A 12,874-nucleotide genomic window follows, 5' to 3' on the forward strand; every position below is an offset into this window, starting at 1 on the left:
ATAATTTCCAAAACTCTTATATTTCAAAATTAAAGTGTGCGAATGCATTTAAATGAGAGCAAAAAGAGAATGATGCTGTTAAAACTAGGTGTTAATTTCCAATTATTTCGCATCACAAGAACTACCCAGTAAATTCGGCTATCTTTCTTTGCAATTATTTTCTATTTTACATATATTATAATGGTTAGGGTTTGAAGAAAAGTTACTAGAGAATTATTGATTTTTGAAATAATGCAGAATTTTACTTGAAGAAATCATTAATTTATGAGCTCCAAATTGCTAAGCATGACGAAGAATCATTAAATTTGCTACAATTAAATACATTTATTGCCGAATTAAGATTTTTGAAATTAAAAGTTTGAAATATTGCCTTTTTGAATAAAAATTTAAATTTGATTATATAATCATGATAATATATTATTGAAATTAAAAGAAAATATTTTAAACCATTCAAATATTTTGAATGTCTTATCAATTTAAAATATTAAAAGATAGCTTGATTTTATCATCATTAGTTGTTATCAAAGTTTTCTTCTTTTGATGAACAACAGTAAATGATTTGTTAATACATTGTCTTCCTTTTTCGCAGCAAAATCAAAAGTTATGATGATAATCTTGTACTCAATTTTGAAACTCTCTGATTTACAAGTAAGCATTCCTTTGGAAAAGCAGTCCTATTCTGTTTTCAAGATATTTTAAAGCCCCTATTTCATACAATGTGCAGATCTATTCGAAATTGCAAGAACTCTCAAGAAAAAATGCAGCAGCAAAGAAGATTCCAAAGTTTCTAGCATCAAAAATTTACAACCTTAATACAACAGTTAAAGAGAAGCTCGATAAGAAAATATTTAACCATAAAGCTGGAAACTATTCGATATCTACTATTGGATATAATAAAAAGTTAATTGTAACATATTTTACATGCTATTTGCTGACTCTGTTCCATTATATTACCATATATATCTTTTTGAAATCTAAAAAAATTTTACGATTTTAACCATGTGTTGTTGAAATCATATATCAATCTTAGCTAAAGTATAGTTTATGAGTCTGTCACCAACTAATGTATGAATTTTCAAAAATGTCAAATATGTTCATTTTTTCTGTATATTCAGCCATAATTTCATGTATTTATACTATTCAACTATTATTTAATATTTTTATCGATTTAAATATATGATAAGATGCTTAGTTCTCCCGGAAAACGATTTTTAATCACAATTTTAACTTTCCAAAAAAAATTCGAAAATAAAAATTCCTCTCAATTTTCTAAATTTTCTAACTAGCCAAATCTCTAGCCAAATTTTTTTTGGCCCGTATAAATATTGTTAGGCACTATATAGGGATGCTATTTATCCTATTTTCATCCCATTTTACTGTTATCGCCTAGTGAATGTACCTTTCTATAAACTAATCATTACTATGTACCCATTCATTTCTACATTTGAATATTTCTTATCAATTTTTATTTTGAGTTATACAATTTTAATTCTGAAATTTTCAATTATTTTAAATAATGCTTACAGAGAGTATGAACCTCAATAACTGTTCATTGAGCCCTGCTTTTTATGATGATATCCTAGAAGGTATAAGCTATGATAAGATTCAGCCTATGAAAGATGTCCTCTCCTCATTTATTACGAATACGATTGATTTTCAACAAGCGAAAAGTCAATCAATAAATCTGATAGGCACTTTTATTCCTGTTGAGAAGCTTATTAATTTTATGGATGTTCCTGATCAGCCGACCTCAGTTACAGATAATGATGATACATTTAACCCCCATAAAAAGTCAAAGTCTTGGAGCTCATATGAAGACAGAAGATTAATCGCTGCAATGCATAAATATGGCCCCAATGATTGGACCAAAATATGTGAATTTGTAGGTAATGGAAGAAATAGAAATCAATGCAGTCAAAGATGGCTTCGCTCTCTCAATCCAATTATTAACAAAAGTCAGTGGTCATCTGACGAGGATATCAAATTAATCAACGCGGTCAACCATTATGGAGATCGATCATGGACAAAAGTTGCAGCTGAAATTCCTGGTAGAACTGATGTCCAATGCAGATATAGGTTCCAAATAATTGGCAAAAAATACCCACGCGCTCTTGGAATTGATCAAAACCAATTTTTCAGTCAATGTTATCACCTACCAACATTCGAAACAATGGCTACTGCAAATGCAAGCCCAACAATTAAGCAGGAAGAAGTTAAAAAAGAGCCTCCTGTTGTTGCCGTTAAAAATCAACCAACAGTTGAACTGGCGGATATGTGGTCTTCACTACATTTAATAGACTTAATTAAGGAAATGGAAACAGATCCAACATCATTCTTCAATAACTAATATGATTTTGATTTGTTCTTGTTTTGTTAAATTGTTTTGTTATGAAAAAGAAAAAAATCATATGTTTGTAATACTGTGGGAATACCTTCGATCTATATGTTATTACTCTCATGTGTAATTTGTGTGATCATATAATCAAAGTATTACGCTACTCAAAATCAAATGATAGAATTGATTTCTAGCAAGCAAACAAGTCTTGTATATAGGGTATTGAAGATGGCAGAAAAGAATCTTCTGAAATGATGATAATGTGGTTCAATATTCAAAATCCAAAAATAAGGAAAGTTTTGTTCATTTATTTGTAATTATGATATGCCACTTCAGTATTATAAAAATATAATAACTATTCAAAGAAATTTTAATTATTTACGTGTATTGTTTTTCATTCAAAAAAATAATTATTGCATTTCTGTGTTGCCATAATATACTTAAGAGGGTCGTTGATTTCATGTCAACAGGTGTGGCGATAAGTCTCACCCTAAAATAAATATATTCCAAATATAATTTGTTAGTTCATTAATCCATGCATTAAATGGATGAGCACACTAAACCGATTTTGTTTAGCAGGAGTTGTGTAATTCCAAAGACTAGTGTTTCATTTTATTATTCTGGTTGAAATAATTTGTTAAATCAAGGATGCATTCTGATTGGGAAATATGTAATGTAACTAGTTCTACTTATTAGTTATTAGAGCACTTTCACTTTCTCATTTTGAATAACAATTCGGAAAAAAATGCTCTAAGAAGCAGAAAATACCGCGGATCTAATAATGTTACTATATGTCAATAATAAATATATATGAGATTATGTAGAGTAAAGATTGATAATTCTTTTATTAATTTATCCGTGAGTTTTTTCAAAATAATTCAATTTTTGTAAAAATTCGGATAAAAAAATAATCTAATAAATTTATTAATGTAACTTTTGGATTTGATTTTTCACAATCTTCTGGTATCAAATTATGAAAGATATCTAAATATGGCTTCATCGCCGTAGAAACGTCACTTTTGAAAATGTGACAACAGTAAATTTTAAATGGATAATTTGGACAATCAAAATACCCAGGTCAAAGAAGATGGCCAGGAAGATGGCGCCGGCACAATCAATATCACAATTACCGATCCACAGGGTGATGAAGTTCTTTTCAAGATCAAACGTACTGCTAAGATGCGCCGTTTATTCAGTGCTTACTGCAAGAGAATGTCTGTAGATCCAGATTCAATGCGTTTCTTCCACCAAGGTGAAAGAATCAACGATGATGATACTCCAGATTCTTTAGTTTTGAAGGACGGAGCCAAGATTGATGCCTTCGTTCGTCAAGTAGCTGGTGCATTTTAAATTTTCATCTTGATTGAATAAATTTGAGCTTTAAAAAAAAATCATAAAATATAAAATTTTTTCTCATAGAAGGAAAAACCACACCAATTGAAACACAAAAATAATTGATACATAACAGCAATTATTATCCCATGTTCCAAAGCAAAATCAATTTTCAAACATATTTCCAAAGCAAAATCAAAAATATATGAAGGGAATGTGTAAAAAAGAGGTAAATTAATCTTTATCGGAAATTACTAAAGTTAAAAAATAAGAATATTTTTATTATTATTAGGCTGAAACATTGGAAGCACAATGTTTCTTCCAAACAAGGAAAGCAGTGTATGGAGCAAGGATAAACATCAATGACCATGCAACCATTTCAGATGTGGAAAGAGGTGTTGTATAAGGTATTTTCTCAAGTCTCTGAGCATGAATAGTGCTACCATTAAGGATATATACTAATCTCTCAGCAGCAAGACGCATCATATCGCGTGTATGTGATTGACATTCATTGATCATTTCGGTTGTAAGTTCACCACCTGGTTTAACCAATGAATAGATTTTATCAACTGTATACTGATATGTCGTTGCGTTTTGTGCTGTAATTTCTGTACGAGAGAATTTCTTGCTAACAAATTTGAAGTCTTCCAACAAATTGTCAGCTAAATCCTTAACATCATTCCAAAATGATTCGTCGTATGTGACTTGGAGGTTTTCATCAAGACCGCAGCCTGTTTCGTAGACATCAAACAAGTTAGTTTTTTGTCCTTTGTAAACAACTTCATACAAACGCCCGTTTTGATCGCCATTTGGAAATTCTGATGAAAAGTATTCAGAAACATGAAGTGGTGTGTGAATATCGCAAACACCAGCGAACAAAATTTTCATTGAAAAGGCTAATGGCCAAGATCTTTTTGTACTACCTTTGTAAATATCGTCTGACATTTCCATAACGTTTGAAATAAGATTGTCATTATCAATTTGGCTTGGAATTTGTCCAAATTCTTTTGGAACATAAGGCTGGCGAGTGAAATGCCAGTGGTTGAAGCCCTTAAAATTGAATGGTGGTCTCTCGACGTAACTCATCCAAGCTCCAACTTTTGCTGGGTGAGAAACAAGATCTGTATCACCAGCTGCAAGGAAGACACTTGAAAGATTCGCTGTATACGCTTTGCCCATCTTATCAAGGACAATCTGAGAGACTGTTGAAAGTAATTTTTCAGACCAGCACAATCCAACTGGAAGGAATAAAGAGAGCATCAAAATTTATTATCGTAGAGGGTCACTTGATTGTGATAACCTAAGTCTTAGGATTATGTGGGAAATAAGATTTTAAAGTGATTTAGAGTGAAGATAGAAGAATATCTTGGCTCATTAAAGAAATCAAAATTAATGATTTGAAATATGAATAAAATGATGGATAAATGAATAATATTGATATTGTATTAATTTTAATATAATATTGTCCATTTGATTTTAGATCAAAATTTATCTTTATGGTTTTAGAAGCTTTTCAATCTTCATTTTTTGTATTTTTTCCAAAAATATTCTAAAATTCAGAATTTCATTTTCAACTTCTAGGAGAGTGACATCAGATTTTGAAAATCAAAATTTTTTTGGAATCTGAAGGATGGAACAGAGGAATATGAGGGGATAGATGAGTTGATTCGAGCCACAATTCATTCAACATTCGAAATTTATTTAAATATTTCATTCTTAAGAGCGAATTTATCGAAAGAAAGAATGTCCAAACTAGATACAGAACAAATTAAATTATAATAATCAGCAAAATTCCATATAATTCAAGATTATTTGAAACAAGAAATCGATCTCTAACAAATCATTTATTGAACATAGAACCATACATTTTCATATCTCATACGATGCCATTCTGATTACTAGTATTCATCAATAATCGACAACTAAAATTTATGATTTTAATTTCCTGCCTCAAATCACTCAATAAATTTTATTTTGTCATTATTATCCCATATACATTTGTTTTAAATATCAAATATTCATTTTTGTGATGATTTTTTATATTTGAAGCAAAAATAATCGTACTGGTCGACCTTTCGAATGGTTGCCAAGAATAACCAGATTCCAAACGACCACCTCCGCAAATACTGGTATCATCGCGTAAAGACATATTTTGATGACCCAGCTCGTGCTCAGCGCCGTCGTAACGCTCGTAATCTTCGTGCTAAGAAGATCGCCCCACGGCCAATCGAAGGCCCACTCCGCCCAATCGTTCGCTGCCCAACAGTTCGCTACAACATGAAGACACGCTTAGGCCGTGGCTTCTCTCCAAAGGAGCTCGTTGCTGCTGGCTTCGATCCAGCTCTTGCCAGATTCCAAGGCATTGCTGTCGATACTCGCCGTGCCCACTCCAAGGATGCTATGGTTAAGCAGAATGTTGAGCGCCTCGTTGCTTACAAGGCTCGCCTCCTTAAGGTCAAGAAGGGTGAGAATGTTGAGCAAGTTAACGATGCTGCCCTCTTCGCTCTTCCAAAGGCCCAGAACGAAATCAAGTTCCGTGTTATCAAGGCTGAGGAGGCAAAGAAGGATCTCTTCAAGGAGAAGACAGATAAGCTCAAGGCTTTCCGTGAAGCTAAGAAGGAGAAGGCTGCTGCTAAGCACAAGAAATAAATAAATGATATGCTTTATATTTATTTAAATTACACTTTTAAATACAAATCAATATATCTTCTTTTTCACATATTTTTGTGAATAAAAGCATATCTATTTCTGCTTTCCTATGCATAATAATGAGTTTCCGATCATTTAATTAAAATGATTTTAGAAGATATATCGGACCATCTGATATCTTTTTAAAACTGTAGACAAAAGGAGTTGACTTTCTAAATGGACATAAAAAGTAATACTCGAAAAAGTTCTAATAAAAAAAAAGAAGTTTGATTTGATATTGCTAAAGCTAAGTATAACCAATCTTTTTTAATCTAGAGAAGAAATTTAGTTCTTCTTAGCAACTGGCTTACGAGCTACGCGCTTCTTAACGATCTGAACCATCTGGTGCTGGTTACCTTCCATAGCAACACCAGCGTATGTGCGTGTGGCCTTCTTGCGTTGGGCGCGCTTCTCTGTAGCAGCTGTATCAGCGACAGACTTCTTGTGGTCGTGGCGGTAGTGCTCTGTCCAGGCGATCTTACGTGGGTTACGCTTGCGTTCCCACATGCGGAAAGCCTTGCGGGACTCGAAGGCCATAAGGTGCTTATCTTCACGGATGTGAACACGGCCGTGGCCAGCGTGGAAGATGTGTCCGGAGAAACCGCAGATCTCTGTCTTTGTACTCATTCGAAAAGGTCGAGCCAAACCGCTTTTATCGTTCTTGCCCTTATCCATTATTCGAAATGTTGTGTTAATATTCCATTTACTTAAAATGTTTTAAACACGGATATCTTGCAATTTTTGTCGAATTTCTAAATATTAATTCTGGCAATGAAAAATTTAGCATATTAACTTTAATTAATGGAGAGAAACTTTATAAATAACTTAAATTAACACCAACATTAACTCAATATCGAATGAAATTAAGCTGAGAATTTGAAATTTAATAAGAAGTTGATTAAGCACTTAGGAGATGATTTATATGCATTATATATGATATGGAATTATATTCTTAATGATTAACTCAAAATGTTAACATATCAATTTTAAAGCGCTATAACATCATATATTCAATTTAAAATCACATTACCAAAGGAAGTGGCAACAACTTAGAAAGCAATACAATTGAAGAAATATCTTTGGAACGATTCCAAATATCGAAATCGCGCAATTTGAGATTTTACAATGATAAAAAGTGTCAAAAATGTCTGAAAAAGAAGCATTTTCACGAATAACATCACACAAAATTATCGATGGATCTTTGTATTATAGAATACAGTGTAAGGACAACTCTTATCGCTGGGCTTCAGCAGAAAGTCTCATCGTGCATTCAAATTCTGTTATTCGTTATTTTTATTCAGAAGATCACGAATTAAAGGATCAAGAAACTCAAACAGAACCTACACAAAATAACAGTCAGATATTTAATACAAAAGAAAAACAATTAACAGATTTATTCTCTGATTATAAAGAACAGTATGATCAATTTTCATTTAGGAAACATAATATTGCCATAGAGGGTATTTCATTATCTCCAAATGCACAAGAATCCGTTGCTTCTTTCCATATCCAAGGAGAAAAAGTATCTAGATGGGCAGCCTTATCAGCGTTAAGGATATCAAATCCTAGAGATTTAGCTACTTATTTATGCACTATGGCATCCAAAAAACATTAATTATATATTTTTTTTTGTTTTGCATATTTACTTTAACATCACTCATAGAACAATCAGTTGGTTCAATTCCTAAGAATTCGGTTCCTTTAACAAATTTATTTTTTTATTTACAAATTTATTTCAATACCATTCATCACAATATACAATTCATCTCAAAAAATGAAAGAATAACCAATTAGGGATTTTATTTTAAATTTTTTAGAATAAATTGTTTTTTATTTTCGTTTATGCCTGAGTTATATTATCTATTAGGACTTTAGATCAATAGAGCAGAATCCTGGGCTATCATTTTTGAAGTAATTATTATAATTATATTTATGTTAAACATATCTAAAATCTATTAAATGTAAATCGGTCATAGTGTAATGGTTATCATGTAAGATTGTCGTTCTTTTGATCCGGGTTCGATTCCCGGTGACCGAGCTTTTTTCAATTTTATTTTTTCTTTCATTTTTGGGGAAAGCTTGGATGAGGGAATCAGTCAGATTTAGATGACCATGTTAAATTAACTAAAAATATTCAATTTTTTGGGTTATTGTTATTTTTTTTGTTACAATTGAATCTTCAAACATTTTTTCTACTAAAAAGTCAAATCATTCATTTATATTAATATAATCAATTATTTATAGTCTTATTGAAGTTGGAATTTAACAAGATTGGAGTAGATTCCTCCTTTTTCAAGAAGCTCTTCATGTGTTCCTGTCTCAACAATTGTTCCATTGTCAAATACAAGGATTCTGTCTGCATTTTTCACTGTTGATAATCGATGCGCAACAATGATAGCAGTTTTTCCTTTGCGAACCTTTTCAAGTGATTCCTGAACAAGTTGCTCTGATTCTGCATCTAAAGAAGCAGTTGCTTCATCTAAAAGAAGAATTGGCGCATTACAAAGAACAGCACGAGAAATGCAAATTCTTTGCTTTTGGCCTCCAGACAATGATATCTGTTGGACTTCTTGATCATACTGATTTTCCATCTGACAAATAAAGTTATGAGCATTTCCTATTTCTGCAGCTGTTTTAACTTCATCGAAAGAAGATTCCGGCTTGCCATACTTGACATTGTCTAAAATTGACATAGAAAACAGGACAGGTGATTGGGGTACACATGATATTTGGGATCTGAGAGAGGAGGCTGAAAAATTGGAAATATCTTTTCCATCAATTAGTATTTTGCCCTCGCTGACGTCATAAAACCTTTGTAATAGTGACAGAGTAGTAGTTTTTCCGCATCCAGATTCACCTACTAGGGCAACTGTCTCACCTGGTTTAATTTCAAATGTTAGGTTGCGAATTGCATATTCGTCTCTTGTGGAATATTTGAAGCTCACATTTTGAAACTCTATTTTTCCCTCGATTTTTCCAATTTCTGTTTGATTTTCCGAATCATTTTCAACTTTTCGATTAATTATGTTTAAAATCTTTAAGGCAGCCATATTTGCCTTTTTATAACTATCAGATGCTGATAAAATTTGTGAAAAACCCATTGTTCCCAACATAATATACATCATCATTGATAATGAGTCTCCTGATTTGACCTTTGTATTTTTTTTGACCATCATTAAGTATGCAATAAAGTACACAACAAAAACAGTTAAACCATTTGCAATAATACTAGAGAAAGCTTCTTTCAAACCTTGTGCAATTGCTGTTTTGCGATAAATATCATCAACATTATCTAGAAGATCATTGTAATCATCACATTCTTTCTTCTCGCAATCAAATGCTTTTACTGTTCTATATTGTGAGATCACTTCTTCTGTTTTTGAAGCAATTGACGTTGATTGAATATTATGATTCTTCCACAACTTGTCAATATATTTTTCACTGAGGATATATGATGCGACAAGAAGTGGAATTGCTACGAAATATGATAACGACACATAAGGAAGCCTAATGAATCCCATTATTATTGCTATTAGTGACATCGTCATTCCTTGGAGCATAGCACAGTTCTTTTCAATGTAAACATCTCTTATGATTGTGATATCTTCAGAAAATCTTCCCATCAATACACCTGAAGAAGTCTTATCAAAGAAATCAATTGGTTGTGTCATAATAGAGTTGAACATTGCTTGTCTTATATCAACAGTGAATGTTGGTATGATATAGGACTTGCACATAATTGTTATCAAGAGAATAACTGCCTGGGCAATTGAAATATAAGTTAATTTTAATAAAAGAGGAGTCATTAACTTAGTTGCAGTTTTAGTTGGATCTGTGCTTGCTGATGATGTTACATCACCAAGAATCATCATGTTGAAGATAGGAAGTGCTCCATTTCCTAATGATATGAAATAAACTAGGAACAGAATTGCTTTGTTTCTGAATAACTTCAAGCACTCGAACATCTCAAACCCTGTTGTTGTAGTCTTCTCTATGTTTTCTTCACTTGTGACCCGTGAACTTTTATCAGAAGACATTGTGAAAAATGATTCTGAAATTTCAATGATCATATTCAATTTCGTACCTTTTGAGGAAAGATATTACTCTGATGTTAAATACTAAAATACAAGAATAAAAAATTGTAATGAATGTTCTGGCTAATTATTGATTTTAATTTCTAAACGGAAAAAAGAAATGAAATCGAAGGATAATGCGTACTATTTATGAAATATTATAATTATTCAATAAAAGGTATGAAATTTCAATCCAATTTTATAAATGGCAAGAACATTTAGTCCAAAATAAAAAATGCTTTGCTTTCTTTGTATCTCCGATATTAGGGGCTTTTTAAATTAAAACATATTCAAAATTGTGAGCCGCATTTCCACCTTTTCCCTTCAATGCTTTAAATTTCTGAAAACAAATTCAGAAGCCATTGAAAGTGATTTTTTTTCATTATTTTGAATGACGGAAGAACAATCAGCTGGAACTCAAGAGATAAAGGAAAGCCCGAGAGAGGTCTCCCCAGAAGAGAAGCAGAAGGAAGAAATGAAGATAGCTAAACAAATGTTAACTAAGGAAATTTATGGAAATTACCTAGGAATTGTTGCAATTATTCCATCAATTTACATTGGTGTTTGTACAATCTTGACTTTCTACTTCTATGGAAATATCATAACAGCTCTTTCTGAGTATGAAGTCAATGGAGAATCAAAGATGAATAAAGTTATGCATCAAATATATTGGATGATAGGAACCTTTGCATTGTATGCAATCACAAAATTTGCTGACAAATACTTTTGGGAGCTTCATTCTATCGAAGTTACAAGTTCCTTAAAAAGAAAGTTATTTAAGAAAATGATGAAATCTGATGCTTGTTTCTTTGATTCAAACTCAATAGGAAGTTTATTAACTGTCTTTAATGAAGATGCAGAAGAGATCAGAAACTCAGTTTCATCAAAAGCAGTTCTATTCCAAAATATCGCTCAATTTTTAACAGGCATCATCTTTGCATTTGTTTACAGTTGGAAACTTGCACTTGTTGGCATTTCAATAATTCCTGTGTCAATGATATGTGTTAGTTTCATCACACCTTGCTTGATGAAAACAGGTGGAATGCAATTCATGGCAATCTCAAAAGTTATGACATTTGCCGAAGAAAGAATATCTTACATTAGAACTGTAAGAAGTTTCAACCGTGAACAAAGCGAAACAGGTAATTTCTATCAGTTACAAACTTTTGCTTCCAAACTTGAAAAGAAAGCGAATTTCTTAGGTCAAATGATGTTTTTCATAATTATGACATTCGTTCAAAGCATTGTACTTGTTGTTTTCTTCTACGGCACACATATTATTGATGATTCGAAGAAAGCTGATGGATCATATGGTTTCACAGTTGGTGATTTATTTGCTACTTGGGGTTTCATTTATTGTGGTGTTTTGGCATTGATTACAGTTCAAGGTTCAATGCAGAGTTCTGTCAAAGCAATAAATTCAATTTCAAGATACATCAAATTATTGGGATATCAATCATCAGTTCCTTATGAAGATGGCGAAACTCCTGATACATTCAATGGAGAAATCGAGTTTAAGAATGTCAGTTTTAGATATCCATCAAGACAAGATATGGTTCTTAAGAATGTTTCTTTCAAGATTCCTAAAGGAAAAACATGTGCTTTAGTAGGAAAATCAGGCTCTGGAAAATCTACATGTATTCAGTTACTTGAAAGATATTATGAACCAACAGAAGGAGAGATTCTAATTGATGGTAAAAATATTAAAGAAATCAATCCTAGATGGATACATCAAAATTTGGGAATCGTTCCACAAGAGGCAACTCTTTTTGCAAAGACAATCAGAGATAATGTTACTTACGGAACAACTAAAGCTGTCTCAGAAGAACAGCTTGAAAATGCTTGTGAACTTGCAAACATTTCGAAATTCATTAACACAAAACTTGAGCAAAAGTATGAAACATTTGTTGGAGATAAAGGAGTTCTTCTTTCAGGCGGCCAGAAGCAAAGATTGGCAATTGCCAGAGCATTAATCAAAGATCCAAAAGTTTTTATTTTTGATGAAGCAACATCTGCACATGATGTTAAATCAGAAAAGAAAATACAAGAATCTTTGAATAATATTCTGAAAGAGAAGACATCTATAATTATTGCTCATAGATTATCAACGATCAAGAATGCTGATATTATCTATGTATTCTCGGACGGAGAAATCATTGAAAGTGGCACAAATGATGAGTTGCTTGAACAACAAGGATTCTATTATAAACTTGTATACAGACAGTTATGAAACGTTTGAATTTATTATATTAAAGAAAGAAACATTATAAAAGATAATTTGATTTTTCATTTGATATTACATATGTTTGAGTATTAAGATATGAACAAAGTCAAAAACTTATAAACACATTTTGTATACATGCAAAATGGATGTTTTTCAAGCAGATGTTTTCAATATCTTGAAATCTAAATTTTGAATGCGAAATGTATAAAATTATATGATTCA

General features: G+C 31.8%; 8 protein-coding genes and 1 non-coding gene across 9 annotated transcripts, besides 1 other annotated feature; 6 read left to right on the forward strand and 3 right to left on the reverse strand.

Moving 5' to 3' along the window:
* Positions 1–1,403: part of a mobile genetic element that runs on past the window's edge.
* A 113-nt stretch (positions 1,404–1,516) lies between these two features.
* On the forward strand, positions 1,517–2,347 carry TVAGG3_0996510 (RNA polymerase II transcription regulator recruiting protein; the record flags this gene model as incomplete). The annotated part of the gene is made up of 1 exon (XM_001580067.1): positions 1,517–2,347. The coding sequence occupies one exon, from the start codon at positions 1,517–1,519 to the stop codon at positions 2,345–2,347; it is 831 nt and encodes a 276-aa protein (XP_001580117.1).
* A 1,026-nt stretch (positions 2,348–3,373) lies between these two features.
* Positions 3,374–3,859, forward strand: TVAGG3_0996520 (small ubiquitin-related modifier; the record flags this gene model as incomplete). Its single annotated transcript, XM_001580068.2, has 1 exon — positions 3,383–3,685. One exon carries the CDS (start codon positions 3,383–3,385, stop codon positions 3,683–3,685), a length of 303 nt encoding a protein of 100 aa, XP_001580118.1.
* Positions 3,860–3,954: 95 nt separating this feature from the next.
* On the reverse strand, positions 3,955–4,931 carry TVAGG3_0996530 (phospholipase C/P1 nuclease family; the record flags this gene model as incomplete). The annotated part of the gene is made up of 1 exon (XM_001580069.1): positions 3,956–4,927. One exon carries the CDS (start codon positions 4,925–4,927, stop codon positions 3,956–3,958), a length of 972 nt encoding a protein of 323 aa, XP_001580119.1.
* Positions 4,932–5,741: 810 nt separating this feature from the next.
* TVAGG3_0996540 (structural constituent of ribosome) lies at positions 5,742–6,339 on the forward strand (the record flags this gene model as incomplete). Its single annotated transcript, XM_001580070.2, has 1 exon — positions 5,747–6,316. One exon carries the CDS (start codon positions 5,747–5,749, stop codon positions 6,314–6,316), a length of 570 nt encoding a protein of 189 aa, XP_001580120.1.
* Positions 6,340–6,452: 113 nt separating this feature from the next.
* TVAGG3_0996550 (assembly of large subunit precursor of preribosome) lies at positions 6,453–6,990 on the reverse strand (the record flags this gene model as incomplete). Its single annotated transcript, XM_001580071.2, has 1 exon — positions 6,641–6,982. One exon carries the CDS (start codon positions 6,980–6,982, stop codon positions 6,641–6,643), a length of 342 nt encoding a protein of 113 aa, XP_001580121.1.
* Positions 6,991–7,423: 433 nt separating this feature from the next.
* Positions 7,424–8,194, forward strand: TVAGG3_0996560 (uncharacterized protein; the record flags this gene model as incomplete). The annotated part of the gene is made up of 1 exon (XM_001580072.1): positions 7,500–7,970. The coding sequence occupies one exon, from the start codon at positions 7,500–7,502 to the stop codon at positions 7,968–7,970; it is 471 nt and encodes a 156-aa protein (XP_001580122.1).
* Positions 8,195–8,321: 127 nt separating this feature from the next.
* Positions 8,322–8,393, forward strand: TVAGG3_0996570. Its single transcript has one exon. It is a non-coding gene; the product is annotated as a tRNA-Asp (tRNA).
* A 208-nt stretch (positions 8,394–8,601) lies between these two features.
* TVAGG3_0996580 (ABC transporter B family) lies at positions 8,602–10,466 on the reverse strand (the record flags this gene model as incomplete). The annotated part of the gene is made up of 1 exon (XM_001580073.1): positions 8,602–10,392. One exon carries the CDS (start codon positions 10,390–10,392, stop codon positions 8,602–8,604), a length of 1,791 nt encoding a protein of 596 aa, XP_001580123.1.
* Positions 10,467–10,688: 222 nt separating this feature from the next.
* On the forward strand, positions 10,689–12,687 carry TVAGG3_0996590 (ATP-binding cassette sub-family B family; the record flags this gene model as incomplete). The annotated part of the gene is made up of 1 exon (XM_001580074.1): positions 10,820–12,658. The coding sequence occupies one exon, from the start codon at positions 10,820–10,822 to the stop codon at positions 12,656–12,658; it is 1,839 nt and encodes a 612-aa protein (XP_001580124.1).
* Positions 12,688–12,874: the final 187 nt, after the last annotated feature.

This window comes from Trichomonas vaginalis, chromosome I (genome assembly GCF_026262505.1).
Source record: "Trichomonas vaginalis G3 chromosome I, whole genome shotgun sequence".
Taxonomy (NCBI): domain Eukaryota; phylum Parabasalia; order Trichomonadida; family Trichomonadidae; genus Trichomonas; species Trichomonas vaginalis.